Source organism: Labeo rohita, chromosome 14 (assembly GCF_022985175.1).
Source record: "Labeo rohita strain BAU-BD-2019 chromosome 14, IGBB_LRoh.1.0, whole genome shotgun sequence".
Classification (NCBI taxonomy): domain Eukaryota; kingdom Metazoa; phylum Chordata; class Actinopteri; order Cypriniformes; family Cyprinidae; genus Labeo; species Labeo rohita.
Window position 1 is genome coordinate 33,097,516 of NC_066882.1, and position 24,316 is coordinate 33,121,831.

General features: G+C 40.4%; 1 protein-coding gene across 3 annotated transcripts in view; it reads right to left on the minus strand.

The window, feature by feature from the left end:
* The window catches only part of il1rapl2 (interleukin 1 receptor accessory protein-like 2), a 252,677-nt gene that overhangs the window by 9,693 nt on the left and 218,668 nt on the right, over nt 1-24,316 (minus strand). For 2 of the 3 annotated variants that reach the window (XM_051128129.1, XM_051128128.1), the window contains 5 exons: nt 21,747-21,821; nt 9,850-9,979; nt 2,950-3,095; nt 1,497-1,637; nt 95-265 (listed from right to left, as the gene is read on the minus strand). In XM_051128129.1, the coding sequence (XP_050984086.1) occupies nt 95-265; nt 1,497-1,637; nt 2,950-3,095; nt 9,850-9,979; nt 21,747-21,821 (663 nt within the window). The remainder of the gene's footprint in view (nt 1-94; nt 266-1,496; nt 1,638-2,949; nt 3,096-9,849; nt 9,980-21,746; nt 21,822-24,316) is intronic. The other variant, XM_051128130.1, reaches the window with a different exon arrangement.

Sequence of the window (24,316 nt, forward strand, 5' to 3'; positions counted from 1 at the left end):
ATGTGATATTCCAATTTTACACATGAGTTTAATTCATAACTTTGGATGGAAACATGGCTAATGCGAGCATGTGAATGTCAGGTGTTGCTCTTACTGCTGCTGGGAATGAGGTCCCGGTGCGGGATGAAGAGTTTATATCCGTAGTGTTTCTCCAGAACGTCAGGTAGGATCTCCAGAGCGAACAGCTCCTCCTCGCTCATCTCGCGCTCCACGGACTCCAGGTCCACTTTGGTGTAGGAGAGGTAGCCGTCATATTCCTTGTTGTCTGTAAGGAACAGATACATTGTATTGCACAGGCTAATCCTTTCATCATATTATGCATTAAATTATTGTTGTTATAAAATGGTCAGTACAATAACAGAGTCTCATGACAATTTGTAACTATTGTATCTTTCGCTAATTGGCGGCAAAAGCATATCAATTTGTAAAGTCTCATGTATACAACCTACTCACGCTCCACTGAGGGTTTGGTTTAGGCGTGCAGCTTCATGCTTAATGAATCACAACATACAAATGTGTATGAAATTGAAAGATTGTGAATTGTTCCATTATGAATGCAAATCAATGCTGCGTCATGGCAGTGATGCTATGGGAACACTTTTGCGTGAGCCGGTGTCTGAAGCATGTGTGGAAACATAGCGATCTGGATTAGCTGGATGTCATCCTGGTGCCTGCGGTGTCAACTATCTGCTCCTGAAAAACAAAAGGCCAGTGTGGTTGTTTGCACCTTTTTGTGCAGTACCAGATCTGCAGGCCACGTGTCCCTTCTTGGGAGCTTTCTGTGGTCTTGGAAGGTTTATCAGAGGCTTCATTTGAGCCCTTAGAGAACCTAGAGAGAAGCTTCGGTCTGCTTTGGTGGTCACAACAAGATGCTGCGGTCTCCACACAGCACCTTTCACACTGGATAACCTCATGCTCAGCCACGTGTTTCAGACACCGGTCACGCAAAAGCATTAACGTCATGATGCGGCGCCTCATTCCCTTCTTAAGGAAGCAAACTACATATGTAACTTTCTTATGAAATCGGATTGGATTTTAAACATCTTGAATGTGTTTTGGTGAAATTTTGCACTACAATACATGGTTGTTGATTAAAAAATGACATTTAAAACGAAAACAGAGGAGTGTCATTTCAAGTGTTAACCTTGAATGTCTTTACTCTTGTGCATTTATAACATTTGGAGTAATGTAAATAAATTGATAAGGATAATGTAAAAAGAATATAAAAAAGACAGATGTAGAAGAGCAACTAAATAAAAGTAACAGAATAATGAGGGTAATGCGAAAGTAATGAAATATAAAATAATAAACTGTTAATCATTAACTGCCTTTGTTTTGGTATTTAAGTAGGGAACTGTTGATGTTACAATATATGTATTTTATCTATTTTTGTAGGGAGAAAAAAATGCATGATTATGCACTTCCGCTATTAAGAGTCATCAGTTCATGACCTCAGTCCATCAGTAGAGTAAGAAAATAAGGTTATTTTTACGTACCATCATCTGCCTCATCGCTGCCGAAGTGTCGTCGGTAGCACAGCATAATCTCCACATTATAGCACTTATAGATGGCTGTGAAGATCCCCAATATCAGCATGATGGCACCCAGACCACCAACCAGCTCCAACCTGTACATGTCTGCATGAGAACACAGAAACACAGTCTTCACACCGCCTACCGTCACAAACACGGAAAAGACGTGAAGATGAGCAAAAGATACGAAATTAATCTTCTCTATGACTACTGTAAATTCATTTAAAATCTTTCTCAAAGGTATGCATTATCTGATCAAAAACACAGTAAAAACTGTAATATTATAAACTGTTATTAACATTTTTAACTGTTTTCTCTTGTAATATATTTATTATATTAAACATTTTATATTTATGCAATTTTTTCCTGGGATGCAAACTTTTCAGCAGTGGAGCTGCTTCTTTTTTTTCTTTTTCTTTTCTTTTTTTGCTGCCTCATGTCAGTTGTTAGAACGTTTAGCTACTGTCGCTCTTGATTTAATGCATCCTTTCTGAATAAAAATATTCATTTAAAGGATTAGTTCACCCAAAAATAAAAATTCTGTCATTAATTACTCACCCTCATGTTGTTCCAAACCCCTAAGACCTTTGTTCATCTTCGAAACACAAATTAAGATATTTTTAATTAAATCCAAGAGCTTTCTGACCCTCCATAGACAGCAAGGGTCCTTGCACATTCAAGGCCCAGAACGGTACCGAGAACACTGACAAAATAGACCCAGGGATGGACTATTTTGTTGATGCCTTGGAGTTAGAGTTTTCATTTTTGGGTGAACTAACCCTTAAAGCTTGCTGACAACAAGGCTTAATGTTTTACGGTTTCCACAAAAATATTGTGCAGCACAGCTGTTTTCAACATTGGTAATAACGAGAAATGTTTGTTGAGCAGCAAATCAGCATATTAGAATGATTTCTGAAGGATCATGTGACACTGAAGACTGGAGTAATGATGCAATCAACAATCAATTACAGTTTCAAGCTGCTATTTGGAACTTTAATAATATTCAACATTTTTGTGTATGTTTGATCAAATAAATTCAGCCTTCATGAGCAGAAGAGACTTATTTCAAACCTTTGACTGGTAGTGTACATACATCACCATTTCCCCCCTTAAACTATCATGAACAAAATGCCACACCACATCTCACCACTAAATCACCAGTTGTCTGTCTAAAGGATGGGTTTTATATATGTGTCTGGGATGTGTTGAGTGACCGTCACTCACAGGGGAGCTTCATGAGCAGAAACATATCTGCAGTAATATGTGAAACAGACTGCAGAAAACAGAACGGGTGATAAGGCCTTTCTTTTTATTGCACAGTGCAAGTGAGTTCATGTCAGCGCCTGAAACACAACTTATAAAGTTACTCTCATTATGTTGTGAGGCAGTGCTAGTTCACTTTGACTCAATCACTGACCTTTCTTCTGCAGGATGGCGCTTCCGCTGCTACGGCCGATGTGGTTCTCTACGTTACAGGTGTAGTTTCCCAAGTCCGTCTCCTCCACAGCGTCAAAGATCAGCGACAGCTCCACCTCCTTCTCCCCCAGAAACTCCCGCAGCACCCTGAACACACACACACACACACACACATGTCATGCTCTTCATACGGTCTCTGCAGAATGACGCATATACAGTAATGCTCTTCATACTACGTCTGCCAGAATAAAACAGCAACAGCCTCTCACCATGCTCTTCTGTTCTCAGTGTGTCTAATGAACAGAACATCAGCAGCAGTTTGTAACGTCTCCTTCTCGACTCATTATTTGACAAACGGCCAAGGGTTGAGATATTTTTACTCGGTATTGGACTGAGAATGTAAAATAAATGGAACATTGATTTCAGTGCCAATTAATGTTCATCTAAAGGCTAAACATTCACAAGATCTGAATTGAACAAGCAGAAATAGCATGGCTTTAGTTAATATACCAAACAAACATGTTTCACATTTCAGTCTGAATATTTTCAGATTTTCACAGTGTTTTTAAGGTTCTTGAAGATGAACTGCTCTCTTTAGATCTTGTGCTCATATTTGGATACTCTTGAATTTTCTATTTAAAAAATAGAAATGAAAAGAGGTGAAGCATCTTTATGCTATTAGTCCTATTAAAACATTCCTAGCACACATACTGATATTTTATAATCAATCATTCCGTGCTCAAGCACTCATGTATGTAAAATGAATTAAGATCATGTTTTGAAATGTCACCCTCTCAAAACGTACTAAAGTCACAATAAACACTAGAAACAGTCTGATTATTCTCCAGTGCTCCTACTCAGTTGTGACATTAAACCAGTCAATTTTGTTAATACTTATAATATTATAAGAAATTATAAGAAAGCTCCACTATGAATAAAGATCCAGCATCTCTATCTGTAATTGACGAGCATTATCCACCTGAAATGAAGGAGTAATTCACAAAGATCAAACAGACATCATCAAAGGAAGATGAGCATGAATAACGCTGACAATGACTCAAACAGATGAAACGCCACAGAGGAATCGTGCTGCAGATCACTGAAACAACACTGCATATGATTACTGATCATCTCATCCCATGTTTGCTGGTTTTTCTTGATCATTCTGATGCTTCAGCTTCACAGTAAATCAGGGGGGAAAAAGACATTCTTTTAATGTTTCTGAAAGAAGTCTCTCTAAAGCTGCATTTATTTGTTTTAAAATTGAATTCCTACAGAAATTTTGTGAAATATTATGATAATTTACTCCATTACCATCCATTTACACCATTACTCCATTTATTCAGTATAATTTGAGAAGTATAAAGTTTTTTTGTTGTTATTTATTTATTTATTTTTAACAAATGAGCATTTCGTCAGATAAAATTCTTAGCAAATGGTTTTAGCTGTCACAGCATGTCACATGTATTTGTCGGCTACACACTGGAATGTATTTTCCAAGAACATCTTAGACTTGTACGCTGTTGTAGAGTAATAACTCAAGATGTGTCCACACGCATTCACACCTGTCGCACATGCACTGCCATACCAATCTACTGTGTGTGTGTGTGTGTGTAAATATAGCAAGAGTGAGAGCGAGAGAACATGAAGGTGATGCTGACTTTAACAACAATGTTTGAAGAATGTGGAGAATGTGCTGTCAGGCATGTTGGATGGCAGTGTGTGTGTGTGTGTGTGTTTGTTTGTGTGTGTTTGTGTGTTTCCATATTCAGCTGATGAGAACGTGAGCGTGAGTCAGGCTTGTTCTGCTGCTGGAGACATGTTTCCTGCTGAGTTTAATGGTGCGTCACACCAGGATTAGATGCAGAATTACTTCAGACCGTCTGTTTGTGTGGTTTTTAGAAGAAAACTCTATTAAGCTTATTCATAACTTCATTTGGAATGAGTGAACTGGAAGTAGTCCAAAGGCTTTTGTTTTTTGTCACATAACTATGGACAGCCCTGTTACTTTATCTACAGCATGATTTCCCAGCAGTGCAACTTTATTAGACAGAAAGCGAGTGCTTACTTTATAGACATCACTCGATAGAATATAAACTGTATGGATGAAGGTAATGGCCAATTACACCAACAGGGACTTTAATGACATTGCGATCCTTTGCAGCTCTAACAGCGTCCACTCTTCTGGAAGGCTTTCCACATGATTCTGGAGTGTTCTGTGTGAATTTTTGCCCATACAGTAGGTGAGGTCACACACTGATGTTGGACGAGAATGCTTGACTCTCAATCTGTGTTCCAGTTCATCCCAAAGGTGTTGGATGGGTTGAGGTCAGGGCTCTGTGCTTCTTCCACACCAAACTCATCCAAACATGTCTTTATGGACCGTGCTATGTGCACACAGTCATGCTGGGACAGAAAAAAGCCTTCCCCAAACTGATCGCACAAAGCTGGAAGCACAGCATCATCCAGAATGTCTTTGAAGCATTATGTTTTCCTTTCACTGGAAGTAAGGGGTCTATCACAACTCCTAAAAATAAAACACCATTTTCCTGCTACACCAAACTTTACGGTTGTCACAATACTGTCGGACAGGTAACGTTCTCCAAACTCAGAGTCACCCGTCGGACTGTGTGATTGGTTGCTTCGTAGAACAAGTTTCCTCTGCTCCAGAGTCCAGTATCTGCACGCTTTACTCCGCTCCATCCCACACTCAGCATCGTACTGGTGATGTGAGGCTTCACGCAGCTGCTCAGACATGAAAAAACATCTATGAAGCACCGCCACAGTTTCTGTGCTGATATTAATGTCAGTGTGAGTTTGGATCTCTTCAGCTCCTCAGCACTCAGTGAGCCGCTCTGTGACTTTACATGGTCTTCTGCTTCGAGCTGCTACTGTTCACTTAGAGTTGACAGTGGAATATCTAAATGAATTTTGACCAAATTGCCCATGATTCCCTGATATTTCCAGGTTTTCGCTGACTTTCAGAAACCATTAGTGTTAGGGTTCCTCAACCTTATACTTTTCTCCATGGGTCATTCTAAGGATTGATCACACTGGTTCTGAATTACACACAGCACCATCTAGAGGCTCACAACTGCCGCACACACATTCATCTCCACAGACCTCACCATCACCCCAATCAAACTCTACACTACACGCAAAGATATGGATATTGACCCTGCTCTGTGCTTCTGAACGCTGGCCTTCCTCCAAAACAGACAACGGGCGCTGAAGGTGAACAAACATTCATCTGACCTTCTGACCATCAACACGGACGCCCCGCAGGGCGGCATACGCTCTCCTGTCCACTAGTGGCCTTACAATCATAACATACTGTACGCAGGTGACCCTTACGAAAAAGAAGTTTATTGAAGTGTGCTATTAGTATACTTCTTTTAAACTAAAAATAGGAAAGTATACTTTCAGTTTACTTTTTAAGTACTTCTCAGAAATGTGCTTTATGTACCTATCAAAAATATACTTAAAATGACATTAAAATTAAGTATACTTGACTTATACTTAGAAAAAGTCTGAGGATATTTAAGCTATAATTGTGCTCTGAGAATCCATGTTTTCGTTGTTGTACGGTCAGGGGCGCTATTACACATCAACTGTACAGAATTTACAAACCACAGGCAAAGAAGAAACCGGAACAACAGATGCTTCCACGTGTAATTAACATAATCATCAGACATTAAAAAAACATCAAAACTGTGTAACATTGTGGAATAAAATGTGACCCATGAAGAGGTGATGATGACTGTCAAGTGTTGGTGTTGATCGACTCATCTACAATCTGATCATCACTCTGAATTCAGTTTAGTCTTTTTTTCAGCTTTTTGTTCAAAATGTTGTTTGTTTGTTTGTTTATGAAACTTACTCTCATTCAAGTGAAAAAAAAAGGAAGGCTACAGGTATTTCATTATTAAACTATCAGTATATCTATAAGTTCACTTTTAGTATAGTTGCAGTACAAACTGAAAACTTAAACGTAAACTAGTTGTGTACTCAAAGTTTACTACTGTCATACTTAAAGTATAGTTAACGTATACTTTTACATACTAGAAAGTGGGCCAATTCAGTCCCAAGGAGTATTGAAATAGTACACTTAAAAATATGCTACTAGTACACTGATAGTTATATACTTACCACTTTAAGTATACTTAAAAATATACTTCAAGTTTATTTTATTAAGTATACTTAAGTACATTTTACTTAATAAAATCAACTTGAAGTATACTTCTTTTTGGTAAGGGGACACCACAATTATCAGTTTCATATCCGAAAATAATCAATCACAGTATCGGCCTGAAACAGAAACACCTGCAGCAGTAATAATATGTACTCATCAAAAACAATTGATAGCTGTGGAGTTCAGACACTAAACACTGATCACTGATCACTGAAGTCTCTGGGCACAGATATTAGCAATACTACAATATGGCAGCGTGACTCAAACCTCCCTGTTAGAAAAGCAGAAAACGAGTAAATTCAGAGTCTGTCAGAAGTTTGTAGATGGTGGTGGAGTGGAGATCATCCATCAGTGTGTGTACGGCAGCTCTGACACCGTCAGAGAGCCTCATTGATCAGCAGAACAGTGATGTCTGAAGATCCCGCTCAGACGCCTACAAGAGACCAAAGCAGCTTCCTCCTGACATCTGTGAGCTCACTCAACAAGCGTCCTCCATCCCATCACAGGATGCTGGAGTGGGTCTCAGTGTCTCCAGTTAGAGCAGAGAAACTTGCTCAAACAATGAGACGCCTGTGTTTTTGTCTTACCATACTTAAATCGACATACACACACAACCTTAAGTCAGTGCCCTCGCATGTGTCCTTGTAATCACAGTTGTTTCAGTGTAAAGCGATCAAAATGGAGATTTTTTAAAAAACGATGGCGTGGCTTCCCAGTGACTAGCAGGTGACATGACTTTTATGTGGATGCCCAGTGTGCAAGAATGGTCATGTGACAGGCATTTTGGGTTGTGTAATGTGAACGGAGATCATTTCTGAAACACAGGCTGCGTCCAAAAGCCTAGTCAGCTGCATCGCTGCCTCATCAGCCAATGACTTCAAAGGCTGCAAAGGCGACTCCAGGAACAGTTTGGGACGGACTTCAGAGGCAGCGGAACGTGACGCCATTGCTAGGTCACCTAACGGTTAAGCTGTAGAGAAAAACGATCTTATACAGTTATGTATAAATGCTTTAATAATACATAAAGACCTCGATGTCATCAATCCACCGAAGGTCTGTGCGTCAGAGAAGACGGCTGAGAATGGCAGCTACTTTTTGCTTTAAAAAATAAAAGCACTGCTGCAAGTATTTTTGCAGAACAGGTCATTGTTTTATAATTATTGGTAGTATTTTGTAAATATTACACTTATTCACTACTCATTTGAACCCTTCTAACATTTTTATTCATGGTCAGTATCTCATCTATTATATAAAGTAACAAGTCTAATTTCACCAGAATATCTTTGTTTATATAGCCTATATGACGCACACGCACAGGATTGTGGGAAATCAAAGGCAGCGAAGGATACATCTATGCTGCCTTCAAAATTCGATCAGAAGAAGGAACCTCCGGAGACAGGAAGTGAAGCAGAGTTTGGATTCGGACGTGCCTTGATGCCTTCCTGCCTTGGACTGCTGCCTCCGAAGGCGGCATTTTAGAGCCTTTGGACGCAGCCACAGTGAACATGCCAGTGAAGAGACTGTTTTTATTTCAAAACACTATTTTTAAAAGAAAACACATTAGTGTAAACAGGGCCTTAAAGTGATATTAAACGTATATGTTAATATTAAATATATTATATATAATACATGACAGTATTATTTTATTTAAATACTACTGTTAGTCCTACTTAAAGCACTTGAATAAATTAAACAAATGGTGCTTTAAGTTAGAGTTAGTTGGTTAATTTGTATCTTCATTCTGATATATTTATTTGTGCTACTGCTTGTAATTTTTTTTTATTTTTTTTTTTTATCTTTATGTAGCGATATAATATTAAATGACAAGGTTACATGGGTCAAATCAATGAGAAAAAAACAAAAAACAAAAACAAAAACAAAACTGTTAGGAGCTGTACGTTGTTGTGTAGTGGTTTTGTTAGTGTGTTTGTATATTTTCATTTTCATTTTAATTGTGTTGAAGCTTCAGTAATTTTGGGGTGTGTTTTTGTCATTTCAGTAGTTTTTATGTATAGCGTTTTAATTATTATTATTTTATTCAAGTTTTAGTTTTAGTTATTTTCATACATCAAGTTAAACTAAATGAAAATGAGAACTGTTGCTTTGGAAAGTAGCTGAATTAAGTTTACATTCGTATCTATTTTATATTAGTTAGCATTTATTTAGTTTTACTTTAGTTAACTCTGGTTATACTGAATTGTATTATGTTTGATAAAAGTTCAGACTATTTTAATTGTTCAATTAATACAACAATTTTTAAATATAAGTGAAGTATATTAAAAACTATTTAGACCATTTAGTCTCAAATAAATAAATAAACAAACAATATATACAGTCCATAGTCTGTCCTCACTATGTGTTAAGTATCTGCTGTGCTGCAGTTTACTGTTCACTGCATACTGAGACTGTGTAGTGTTTTGTATTGCACACAGTAATGTACAGCGCACATCTGAACTCATCTGATGTCTCATATATGTTGTCCTTATAAATCTGTCCATCAGTCCAGTGTGCGTACATGACAGAAGATGAGAGCACACGTTTCGTCCACTAGAGGTCTCTGTGCGTTCAGTGATCGTCATGCGTGTCCTCGCGCCGCTGCTCCTGCAGGCTGTTAGTGTGTGTTATATAATCACGGTCTGTTCTTCAGTTTCGGCATGTTCATCTGATCATACAGCAGTTTAGTGTTCTTAATTCTAGTAATAACAGTACCTGACTTCACTCTCTCGTATGTGTCCCTCCAGCTCCTCCACGAACTTATCTCCCTTCATCCAGTAGATGATGGGCCTGGAATCACCGCTGTAGCCGAAGAAAGCCCTGCAGTCGAGGACCAGACGCATGCCTGTCAAACACAACCACAAACCACTTCAGTCAGCATTACGCAAAACAAAACCGATCAAAATAATGTTGCGTTTCTTCACTCATACACGTGAGCAGATACCATGACCTGATACGCTAAAGCCTTCTGCAGAACAGACAGACGAACACTTTAAAGTGTGTTTCAGGGGAAGATATCAGAGAGAAACGCAGCAAACACATAAAAACGCTCCTCTGTCAGGACTAATGCACTGCTGCGCTCAAATCAGGCCAAGACTTTCCTTTAAAAGCAGTCAGAGGTCAAAGAAAGAAGCTCTCTCTCATATTCTGACCCGCAGAGAACAGAACGCCCCTGTCATCCTCACGCACCGGCACTACAGCATCAAAAATACATGTGAAAACTACTGCTTTATAGTTATTTATATTAGTGTTGTTTCTATATTCATTAATTAATCAATCATGTGCATACAGTGAGTTCTGCATTCATCATCATGGCAGTCAACTAATTATTATGTAGAGAATTACATCATGTTTTTTTGTGTGTTTTTTTTTTTGGCCCTTGTTGACCATTTATAATGAATGTACAGTATTTAAACCAGTAGTAAACCAGTAGTCAATGGTTATCATAAGTAAACAGTTCTCACTTTAGATTTGGCCACACAAATTAGTACATTCATTCATTAATTAGTGTTTCTAAAATGCACATTAAAATCAATGTATTAATTGAGTTTTTTTTTGTTTGTTTTTTTTACTAATAATGTATAACTTTTTAATATTTTTAAAACGATATTGTATCGGTTACCATTTCAATATAGTGAGGGGGAAAGTATACAAATATCTGAGCTAATTAAACAGCAATAATTTGTAAATTACATTCACAATGAATGAAGAATGCATTATTTGTAAAGCTTTTATAATACATTGCCAAAAATGTTTTCAAAATCAAAATAAAGTTCTTGTTAATATCATCTTTGTAGCCTTTTTATGTAGCTTTTGATACGGTTTTTAAAGATATAAGCTATTTATTCAATTTGTAATAATAATCATCATCATAATAATAATACTAATAGTAATGTTCTATTTATGTAGCAAACCCAAGGACACTTTACATAATATTTACATAATGAATGTTTTAATTTCAATGTCAAATGGTGCAATCTTTATGTAAGAATCATTGCCTTTACAAGTCCTAATCATTATTCTCAGACGCCTGCAGATCAATGAGCTGTTTCCCACAGGAAGACGCGTGGTGCTGTTTGATTTCCACTGACCTCCTCTTTAAACAGCTCCAGTTTGGGCGCACAGATAGTGAACGCACACACACACACACACACACACACACACACACACTGTCCTGCCAGCAAACACACTCACATTAGGGTCTCTGGAGAACGAGCTATCGCCTGCATGAAATGCTGCTGCTTTAGCGTTATCTCTAAACGAAGCGATGTGGACACACAAACGAGTGTTTAATGCTCTGAATCGGTTCGTGGGATCAACAGTGTGAACATTTTAATTGATCGAATGGAGAACGTTTGTTTCCATGCTGCAGCGGTGATTGGGTAAACTCACTGCCATTACCTGCTGAATAACACCGCTTTATTTACTGCACTGATCCACTGTTCTCATATATGCTGATTATATGCAAATAATGTGTAAAAACCCTTCAGGGCTTTCAGCAGCATTAGCGGCACAGCAGTGAAGAGCTTCCTCTGCCTGCAATTACAGCTTTTAAGAGAGAGAAAACGGCAGGAGATGCAAATGAGCGAGGCTGTGGCCGGCCGTGACGTTTAGTGCCGAATACTTCATCCTGTTAACTTCAGGAATCAGATCCACAGCCTAGACTGAGCAACACCCAATTCAGCGCTGCAGAAACCACAGACGATTTCTCATAAAACACACAAGCGATCAGAACAACTCTGCATTTAATCTAAACAAGCTACATGTTACATATGTTCACATTCATTTTAGTCTAAATAGACTGTGACAGTCATGATTGTCATCTAATGGTCGGAATGATGAAAATGCTGTTTTAGTTCATTGGACCGAAGTGAAAGCTTCAACCAAAAAGAAAAACTAAACAAAGAACAGCTGAAAATCGATACAGTGGCGATTTCTGAGCATGTGTCTATAACTTTATTCAACCTGCATGATTTTAGAATGAAACAGAGCTCTGTCTTAAATCAGCAGCAGTATTTTAGTCACAGACGAATCAAACTTCGTATGAAACGGAGATGCTCCGAGCCAAACCGACTGGCAGCCAAAAATGCTGATATATTTTATGTTAATTTTTAATATTTGTGCTAGAGTCAGAAAGTCTCCACATCTACACAGATCGTGATGCTGTCAGATAAACTGATCTACTGAAAACAGAGAGACAAAAGTAATAACAACACATGTTTTGCTGTTTGATTTGTACTGATGAACATGTCTGACTAGTCAAATTCTTATACGCTAATGTCTGTTGTGTTAAGACTTAAATGTTACAAAAATTGTTATTAAAAATTAAAAATGTTATTGGTTTGAAAATGCTTTTCTCTAAGTCTCATATATCACTTATTTTGTCTTCATTTGTAACATCACAGGCCTGTAGTGCACGAGAAAAACAGCATAAACCAAAATGTAAGCAAGCAAATATCAAAGTGTCTTACTTTATAAAGAAGCTGCTGTTACAGGTATTTTGTTTATCAGATGTCACACTACCTCCTACATCTCTCTTTTTAATACGTATGTTTGACAGTTCAGGGCAATACCATGAGTTTGAAGCAAGTGTATCTGTTTGACATGATTAGTGTCTGGCACATGGGAGGAGTGTTTCACAAACTAGCTTGAAACATTCATTATTTGCACTGAATTGATTTAGGGATTTGTCCTTTAAAGGATAGTTCACCCAAAAATAAAAAAATGTGCTCACCTTCAGGTCATCAAAGATGACGATGAGTTTGTTTCTTCATCAGATTTGTATAAATGTGTCATTCCATCACTGTCTCACCAGTGGATCCTCTGCAGTGAGATGTTCCTCCTTCTTGAAATGTGAACTGATGGACTGGAGTGGTGTGGATTACTTGTGGATTATTGTGATGTTTTTATCAGCTGTTTGGACTCTCATTCTGACGGCACCCATTCACTGCAGAGGGTCCACTGGTGAGACGCTGATGTAATGACACATTTCTACATTTACACTGAACTACTTTAACCCTGTGTTCATGCTGGCATGAATGATATTTCAAATCATATCTAGGAGAGACTATATGTAGAGAGCAGAGCAGTATAGACACAACCCAAACAACCTACAGTAGCAACAAAACACACATGCACACACAAAACACAGCCTCTGAACACTTTAGCAATGCCCTGACAGCACCAGAAACACTCTAATATTGTGCTGTCAAGCACTTACATTATCCATTGGAAAGCTAACAATTGAGTTCTTTTTGTCATTTCGTTTGGTGCAGAAATTGCACAATTCACCTTCAAACTATCAGAAGTTGTGAGCGTGTAGTCTGGTTTAGGGAGTCAGTCAGTCCACCTGCGCGATGAGCACAGGTGATGTTGAGCTCTGGACGGCTGCTGTCACGCAGGGCCGACCCGTGACCCCGGAGGTGAGCATCACTGTCACACCGGTGGATCTGAGCAGGTGGCAGAGCGTGAGAGAGAGAGACAGAGTGCCACTGACGTCAGCAGAAGAGAACTACTTCTCAAAGAACAGGCCCGGGCGAACGGCTGGCTTTCAGTGGATAAAGTGGACATGTAATGAGTTTTACTTTGCACTTTTCTTTTTCTTCTGATTTTGTGCGAAATGTCTTGACACTAAGCGCATGGTCTAAAGCGCACGGTGCAGGTGCACTTAGGGAATGTCCACAAAATCCACTTTTGCTATTTTGAGGACGGGAAAAATGGTCTAAAAAGGTTGTCCCTATTCTCTTAATGAGTCATGGGTGTGTTTTGGGCGTAATGTGCATTAAACCAATCAGAGTCTCATCTCCCATTCCCTTTAAGAGCCAGTTGCGCTCACGCCATGGCGGATTCGCTATTTACACGGCAGAATTTGCTAGAACAAAGACTGAAAGCTTCTCCAGAGAACAGGGCCGGTGCAAATGGGGGGCATTCACGGGCCGAGCCCCCTCAAATGAGTTACTGTGCATCCCCTTTCCATCCTCTCCCCTCCTTGCTGAACGTGATCATTTCTGAAAGCGAAAGTGAAACCAAAAAAACAGCTCGCACAAGAAAGCGATTGACTGTCCATTATGACATGTAGCCATATTTATAATTATGTACACAATAATAATCTATTGCATTGTAATCCTTTCATTTTTAATATTCTGCATGCTTGTGTGCTGATGCGCATCCCTGTGTGTGTATGTGCAATGTGCACCTGCCTATAGGCGCGTATTGTTATCGTGCTGTTTAAATAGTAACAACAAATAAAAAAATACACATATTGCGACATTGACTTTAGACCAGGTTTCATTTGGTCAATGGCGCAGTCTATTTCAGTTGCCTCAAAATAGCAACGCGCCAACAATGCGCCTGAACACACCTCGTTTTAAGACCAGCACGCCCATAGGCTCACAAATGGGCGCAAATGGATTTGCTATTTAAACAACGTGGAGCAGGACGTGAAAACGATAACCGCGTCGGGCCGAAACTAGCAATAAACGCTTGTGTCGCACCTGGCTCCGCATTGTGCCAGCTGCGTGATAGGGCCCAGTGAGTCCAAATTGGCAGAATGATTCGTTACTCTGTGGTAAAACTGAGTGCATTGTGTTTTGTGCTCATTTGGTCAAATGCAGTCATGAATCCAGGTCTTTCTTTCCCTAAACTCATGTCATCTCCTGTGCTCTGGCTCCTTGAAGCAGATCTTGGCTTACTTCTCTAAATGTCACTAGGACAGAATATGTAAAGATAATTTCATTGTGTAACAGACACTTCTTACTGATGCTTTAATTGCAGCGCCAGCAAATGGACTTCTCGTGGAGCGCCTGTGCATCTCTAGTGCTAAAAGGAGTCATCTGGCATACAGTTCATTTATTGAGAGATAGTTGACATTTCAAGGGCTCAGAGTCCATTTCCTGTGCTGTCAGCGCACGGACTAATGCGTTATAATTTAGCGGGAGCCGACAGATTAAATATGAGAAATCTCCAGCTATTTTGCTCCTGACAACAGCCCGAGGTTGGACGAGGAGCATTACAAATGCATCCAGACAGGAGTAAATACTCTGAAAAGAAAGAGGGGGAGTTGGACGGGAACAGAGAAATGTGTGTTATATATGCACTGGACTGATTGTGTCAGAAGAGTGCATTAACAGTCCAAACGCCGCAGAGTTGAAATCAAAGGTGAGCGTTTGCATTTTATTGTGCTTTCATTACCGTCATCACAGTTCAGATCCCAGATTTCACTCATTTCCTTTGCTTTATCTACGTCTGCTCCAGCCGACACCACTCTGCTTCTGTCTCAACCAACCATTTTATTAAGGTTCTTTAGTGAAATCCCATTAGAAAAGCAAACCCAAATTTCGATTCAATTCTCAAATGACGTGATGCTGTAATATCAGCGCATGAGTCCATAGGGTCCACCCTCCTGCAGACGTCTGTATTGATCCTGAACTCCTCACTTCAGGTGTGTTTGACTGGATCTGGAGCTCAGATCTGCTGCCAATGGGTGTCCCATCTGTCATTTAAAGTTGCAAAAGTGTCCTTCTGCTCTGGTGAGGACGTCACATTACTCACAGCTCATTCAGGCACTGGTAATGAAACTCATGCATGCTGCCTCACATTCGGGCCAGAATGTGATGCTGCTGTCTACTGTTTGGAATAGACTGTGCAGTGCAGTGAACTTACAGCACCAGATTTATTCAATAGGGCAAATAAGCCATTAGTAATTTTTTTTTTTTTTTTTTTTTTTTTACTGCCAAAAGAGGAGTTGTGTTGGCACAAGCTGAGAGTAAATCTGGCCCATAATAGGTAAAAAAGGCAAACATCTGTCACATAAAAATGTTGTGCTTCACTGTGATTAGTAGCTTGTTACTGATGTAAATGAGTTTAAGCAGATCTGTTCATTAAACATGTACTGAAACTCACTCAAGAAGTGTTTATCAGATGAATGCAAATGTAAAGCTGCCAATATTTTCTTCCCTTCAACACTGCTTGTTTTGCTGCTTCTGTTTGCCCTGCAGAAATCTCACAGGAAAATGGAAAATATTCCTTGTTCGTGCAATCATTAAAATTAATAAAATGCATATTACAGCACCAGAGACCATTTCCACTTGCACAATAATTACATTCCCACATTTGCTGCGTCCTCTCCTAATTGTCCATTTGCTAAGCATTGCTAAACATGTAGGGCAAATGAAGCTGCAGCAACAGCTGGATATTGCAGAGAGCATATTTACATGCTGCTGATGCACGTTTGCTTATAAGACAATTGTAGCATTTTCACACACATATGCTGTACTTTTGTCAAAAAGTCTTCTTCATTTTTTAATGTTCTAATACACTAAAAAAAATTGATATGATACAGACGCTTTCATTCCTCCGTCACCATATCCTGCTAGAATCAGAGGTGGAACGTTGGTTTTATTTAAATAAGGCCGCCATCTGTTTCAATTCAGGCTTAAATGCGTATATCTGCATATACACTAGTATAAATATGAGGTCAAAGCTGTCAGAGATGGTCTAAATGCTACAGATTGTCTCGGTTACATATGTAACACTCATTCCCCAAAGGAAAGAATGGAGACATTACATTGACACTGACGCTAGGGGTGATGGAATGTAACGAAGTAATAATACTTTGTTACAGTGCTTAAGTATTTTTTGGGAGTATCTGTACTTTACTTGAGTTTTTATATTTCAGCCTGTCTTCACTTTTGCTTCACTACATTTCCTAATTAAAATGTATACTTTTACTCCGATATATTTCCCCCGAAGCATATTCGTTACTTACTACAAAATCGTCAGAAGTCAGAAGAACACGGACTGCAGGAAAGCAGGTTTGATGAATCAGTGGTCTGGCGCTTGCAAGTTAGACTCCTAAAAATACCTTTGCTCGCGCACGACCGCGGATGATTCGTTTTCCACTCAAATCGAGTCTGGGGTGTGCGATATACAGTATGTCTTCTGCCATAATATGGTAAGTGTTGTAGTAATGTTGTGCGATCTCACAGATGTTGGTGACATCTATCACCAAATCACACACAGAGTGCATGCACGTTCATTTATTAGTCTATTAAAACTCAAAATTTCAGGCATTCTAAATTGTAGACGGCAAAAATGCTTCTGTATGCTTTTTATATTTATATAATTTAATGTAGTTAACTTAATCTATATCATGCAAAGAGTACCGTTTTTCTGCAGATATCAGCATGATAACACATATAATAATCATTTTATACAAGTTCAGTAAAGCAATAAGTGACTTACATTTTAGACTATTACATGTTTTTCTCAATTTTGCCAACGAAAATTGTTCCAAACAAAGATCACAGCACTGTTTTGCATCTCTGAGCAATGGACTGTGTTTACTTATTGAATGAATAAGCTTTTTGAACAAATCGGTTGATAAAAATGATTCAGTGATTCACTCATTAACACAGTCAGATGCTTTGTTCTTGAATAAATCAGCCGTTTGAATGAATCGGCTGAATCTCAGTGACTCACTCCTTAGCTGCCACCTTTTCATTTTACATTTCGATTACTTTTTCATGCATTCATTTATATTTGCTTCTTTTCCATTTTGCATTTACTTGTACTTTTACTTTCAATAATTAAGTACGTTTAAGATACAAGACAAGGCCAATGACAATCGGTGAGTGGAATTTGCATGCAAAGCCACTCCCTGTACATACAGGTATATAAATAATTTATGCTGAGGAGCCGAGAAGCATCCTGGCGTTCAGCACAGTTCAAGGTTGTGGCATGAGGGACATAATGTTGACTGTTCCCTCATTCTGGGAACGAGATACATAACCGAGATGTTCCCTATCAGTCAGTCACATGATGTTAGGGGTCCCTATGGAAAGCACCACAACCCGTTTGAAGGTGCAGGTACAGGCAAGCGTGACAGAGCAGATCTTAATCCCTAACCTATAAGCCAGATAAAATGAGCCTTCCTAGGGAAGCAGAGGCACATTGACTAAATGTGAAGAGTGTTGCATTGTCTTGTCAAAGCAAAATATAACAGGAGTGACATTTAGTGAGTTGTCTAGGGGAGACACAGTAATAAATTGATTATAATAAGGGACCAGAATAAGATATCCGAGATACCATAAGTACTAAGTCCAGTAATAGGGGTGACTTGATGGTATAACCCCAAATACCAGACACAGCTACGAGACTTCCTAACCAAGTCTGAGGCTGCAGATCACTGGAGGAAAGCCAGGGTTCACCAACAGGGAACTTACTGGAGAAACAAGTGCACGTATCCTCACCAGAGGAATGGTGCCGCAAGCAAGACACTGAACCAGAACTTCCACAAATTACTGGACTGTACCCAGCAAATGGGAGCAAACTGGCTCCACTCGAAGATTATAGCATTTTGCGTCTCAGGCTCCGGATGCATTCCACTTAAACACGCAAAGCACGGACGGGACACAGCAGTGCAAGGGCTGGGTCTGCCTCCTCCGAGGGCAGCACTTGCAAGTTCACCACCTGGTCCCGAAAGGGAGTAGTGGGATCCCTGGGCACATAAGTGGGCCTTACCTTGAAGCTCAAGGTAACATGAGAATCAGCCAGACCTTTCTCCATTCTCCAGGAAGGGTAAGCTACCCTTGATGGTTGATGTAAGCTACAGTCGCAGTGTTGTCCGTATGGACAAGCACATGCTTGTCTTGCAGCAGCTGACGAAACTGGTGAAAAGCAAGCAGCACTGGACACAACTCGAGGCAACTGATATGCCACTGCAGTCTGTGTGCCCATTGCATACAATGCCCCAGCCCATTCTGGAGGCATCTGTTGTGACAATAAGATCACCTAAGGGCTGAAAAGGCAGCAACAAACCAGGGTTTTGGCTGTACAGCCAGTGCTGAAGCCGTCTCATATGTAACAGCCCCAGTGGCATCACTGTAGCTGCAGCTGCCATATGCCACTGGAGTTTAGTTCAGCACTGACGGCACACACTCATTCGTGAGATGCGCTGCCATAATGACCAGATCCAGCTCCATACCGAGAAAAGAGATACTCTGCTCAGGGGAGAGTTTTCTTTTTTCCCAGTTGACCCGAAGCCCCAGATAGCTGAGGTGCTGTAGCGTTAGATCCCTGTTCTTGCACAACAGATCTCGCGAGCGAACTAATATAAGCCAGTCGTTGAGATAGTTGAGGATCCAGATACCCTTTGGAATCTGGACAGGAAACCCTCTGCAAGTTTTACATGAAAAAAAAAATGCGGGGAGACAGGGACAGCCCGAAGAAGAGGCAAACCGTAGAAATGGTCTGTGTCGTGGCAGAATGGAGACATGTATGCGTTCTTCAGGTCAATAGCTGCAAACCAATCCTGGTGTCGAACGCATGAAGGAATGTGTTTCTGTGTCAGCATCTTGAACGGAAGCCTGTGGAGGGAGCGATTCGAGACTTACAGATCCAGAATAGGCTGTAACCCACCGCTCATCTTGGGTATGATAAAATAGATACTGTAAAATCCTGAATTCATCTCGGCCGAAGGGACAGGCTCTATTGCATCCTTCGCCAAGAGGACCGCAATCTCTGCACGCAGGACAGTGGCATCCTTTTCCGGAAGAGATGTAAAGAAGATTCCCCTGAACCTGGGAGGACGCCTGGCAAACTGAATCGCATAGCTGAGTTGGAGCATTCAGATGCACAGACCCAGAGATAAAGGTAATTGTTCTTTTATTGATAATGTGGGTACCACTGTGGGTAGGTCACTGGCACCCTGGGGTGGGGGCGCAGATGTTGGTGGTCCCAAAAAAGCATCCCTTTCATATTGCTTCCATATCTGGGTTGCCTGTATCAGGGACCCTTTACGGTCTTCCAGTAAGACTTAATGGCGCCCTGAGAAGTGGGCTACACCCCCTTCCTGTTAAGGAGTTTCCTCCTTGGATTCTGGACGGGGCGGAGCAGGTGTTGAAGCCGCAGAGGAGTGCCTTCGGCAGCTTGGTGACCGGAGTGTCCTGCCGGGGCAAGATTCCGGACTGCCGAGAACTGCTGGGTAAAGTCCCTGACAGTGTCACCAAAGAGAGACGGGGAGACGGGGGCATTGAGAAAGCTAACTTTGTTGGCATCGCGCATCTCAGCCAGGTTCAGTCGGAGTTGGTGCTCCTGGACTACCATGGTAGGCATCACCTGCCTGAGGGACCGCACCATGACCTTTGTTGCCCCTAGGGCAAAGTCAGACACCGTGCACAGTTCCTGGCTCAACCCCAGGTCAGAACTACCCTCAAACTACCCTTGGCCTGATGTACCTGCTGAATGGCCATGGAATACAGGCGGAGGCGGCCTGGCCCTTAGCGCTGTAAGCCTTGGCTTACAGGCTTTGGATAGGAGGCATGGACGATTCCTCTAGGTGGCAGCATTTGGCGGGCACAAGTGCACCGCAACCGCACACTCCACCAGGGGAATGTCAACGTACCCCCTGGCTGCCCCATAATCAAGGGGTAGTGAGGAGTGAACAACTCAAATGTAACTGGGCGGTATACAAGGCCTTCCAGGTTTTAGTGAGCTCCTCATGAACCTCTGGGAAGAAAGGCACTGGGGTGGAGGGTGGCTGAGAGTCATATCCAGAACCCAGATACCAACTGTCCAGCTTCAAGCACTCAGGAGATGGAAGCGAGTTCAACTTTGTAGTGGACAGCACATTCCAGGACCCAGTTTATGGTGGGGCTCCTCTCTGACCACAGTAGTGGACAAAGGTTTGCTACATTTTAATTGGATCTTGGTGGACTAACGTAAGTAAACTGTCCAATGCCATCAAATAAAGATCCCAGGACAACAGCCAGACACTTCTTAGAGGGCAAGAAAAAGAGCATTGGTACAAAGCCCGGGAAGGCCAGGACTTCCTATTGGTCAAAACGCAGTTTCTGCCCTTCACCACAATTGAGACTGATTCCTAAGGTTTTGACTTGTGACCGCAAAAAAACATTCCTTAGGACCTCCAGACACAACAGCAGTAGGTGAAACAAAGAGGTTCTGGTTATTCTGGTTGTGGTTTGGAAAATGAGAAATGCACCAGTGAAATTTTAGAGACACTTTTATGAATTTGTATTTGAACTATGCCAATAAATTCAACAGGAGGAAACAAGGGTGGGCCGCCGCCACACGTTCCCCACTCTGATGGATCCAGCCAATCACAACATGGAAGTGGAGAAGTGCCAAATTGCAATCTCCTCCTCATCGGAAGGAGATGAAGGTAGCCGTCCAAAAGACACTCTTTGTTCTGAGTCTCAGGCACGTCCACAGATACACTAACAGATACACAAGTTCTGAGTCTCCCATCCAGAGAGACAGTAACAGATCAACTTGCTCTGAGCCTGTCAAGGAAAGGACTGTATCAGATCACCAAGGTTCTGAGTCTTTCTCTTGTAATGCTCAGAGGTGATTAGGGCTTCCAAGTGAGACCCTCAATGTCAGTGACGACGTGACTGACTGATAGGAAACCCTCATGTTGATTTCATGGACTTGTTCAGTCAAGGACACAAGCATGTTAGAAACATAGCATTTTTTATTATTTATTAAGTTCATCACACATGACTGTAGCAAAACACTGTAATAAAAGAAAAGGACATCTGTTTCTGTCTGTGTGTTTGATGTGGATGTGTGTCTGTATTGTATGAGGGACTCACCGAGTTGGACATCTATGACACTGGCCTGTCTCTCTGACGGGAACAGGACTTTTGGTGGTCTGCTTGTAAGAAGTGCTGCAAAACAATAAACACACTTTAACAAGAGGGTGCTAAAAAAAAGCATTTATCCCAATGTTTCAAAACTGCTTCATCTTTGCTATCTAGTCATTTAAAAGACATTTATACATTTGACAGATGCTTTTCTTCAAAGCAATTTATGACCACATAAATGATCTTCGGGCTGGGTAATTCATTAGGGCAGGGTAGTCATTTTTGTTTATCAGTTTCACCTTAACTGTCTCTACATTAACATGAACCTCTCAACATATTTCAGTGCAAACTCCCGTGAAAAGAGGATAAACTGCAGCACATGGTTGTAGTGTGACATAATGCAGCTAACGCAGGGACTAAATAGGGTCCATACTGTGCATTTAAAGTCACCATGAAACCTAAGTAGTGCTATACGAACATCTGAGTGTAATGATTGTTGAAAAACAAACAAAGGTATGGCAGGACTTGGTTTTGTGTTGTTTTTGATTAAATGTTAAGATGTGGGCATGGCTCTCAGCCGTGTATGCAGATGAGTGTGAGGTTGCAGGGGTGGAGCTTAATAAATGACTGGAGAAGGTTTGCATGTGTCACAGAGAGAAGCCTGATGTTTTACCGGAAGATCAAGTTATGACATTTACATTAATACCAGTTATTCACATTAATATTTATAACATGCATTTAGTATATTTTAATGTCACCACCTCCTGATAAACCTGAATCACTGAGTGTGTCCTCTGAGCAAATTATCAGGACAAACATGCTCAGTTTTTTTTTTTCCTCCATCACCTCACAAGGAGTATATATATTCACTGTATAAATGCTTATCATTGTGATATCGTCTTGTCCCTATCTGTACTGTGCAGGAGCACTGCTGAAAGAGTGAGGGCTGAAGTGAGAGCCTCATCCATCTTGTGGGGCAGCTGCCGCTTTAGCATGCAAATCAAGCCATCATTCACGTCAACAGAAGAACACCCTCTGAATCCACAGGTCCTCATCAGCCCACGTGTAAACCCCTCGGCATCAGCTCAAACACACTCTCCGGTGACAAACCCATGAGCAGATAACTGTCAATAACACTGATGAACACACAGATGTATTTATGGATGTATTTATGTATTTATGAGAACACTTATGATCAGAAGCAGGCTTTCTCCTCTCTCTGCATTTGTACAGTGTCTCTGGAGCAAAGCAATTGCTTACAACCACAGCACTATTTCTTTTGCTGACTCTGATTTTTTCATGGGCAGAATTACTTTCTAACAGCTCCATTTATTAACAAATAAACAGTGTTGGGAAAATTAAGTCCTCTTGATGTTGAAATTACATTGTTGGAGGCTCTGCTCGGTAAAAGAAATCTTTAGCCCAAATCTATGCAGCAAACTGTCATTAGCCTCTGGCAGCTTACGTTGACTTTTCTCCTGTTCTAACTATAGATACAAACTAGCCGAACTGAATGCCTTGGAATGCCTATGATATAAAGCACCTAACCTGCTATGTGAACGGGACCTCAGGGGTGACACGAGATCCCGACTGACGGTGCAGCAGAGTTGAATCTCTTTAGACAGCTCTATGAGTTAAGCTAATTCATTTGGACACTATGAGGCATACAGTACTGAAGTACACAGAATTACAGCCAGAATCACTGGCGCATCCTGTCAGAGGCGCAGCACAGCGCGGCTTATCCGCATCCGTTTGATGGGACTGTTCCTCCCATTGCTCTCCCTGTGCTGTACTTCAGCACCTCCTGTCACTCCTGCTGCATCTGTGTGTCTGTGCACAAGAAACCACTGACAGAAGCTGATTACATCACAGAATAAAATACACTGTGTCCAAAATCTAGATCCACTGTCAATTTTACCTGGTCTATTACAAACCCCTACTACTTAGATATTGTGTAAAAAATTTAAATATATATATATATAATTTTATTTATTTATTTATTTTTTACTTTTTCTGTTTCAAGGTAAGAAAAGATATGAAAAAGATAAAACGTAAAAAAAAAAAGCAAGGGTCACATTGAACTTGTTTGGATTACACAAAAAATAAATTATGAAGCGTATTTATAAAGACAGCAAAAACAGGCAGATTTTGCAGCAACAGCACTCCTTACTCTCATGCAAAACAGATTATATATTAATATTCAAATATTCTATTTTCAGAAAAATCTGTGTATCATACGTCCATTCGTTTTTTCCTTTAATATCCTTTTTTGTTTTTTCGTTTTTTTGTTTTTTTTTCCCCAGTAAAACGAAAAACAAGAATTAAGCTTGATTTTTCATTTTTCGTTCAGGAGTGGAAAAATGAATAAACAGCTTAAATATTCGATTTCGGCACATGGGCAAAATGAAACACCCCTTTCTACTTATTGGTCAGCCAAAGATCAAACCGTGCTGTCAGTTCTTAGTAGTTTCCGTAGTTTCGCGCAGAATAATAGTCCTCCGCTCCTGCAGTTAAACGAATAATTAACGGGTTTATTGTAACTACATTTAATTTTTTTTCTCATCAAACAACCACACTAA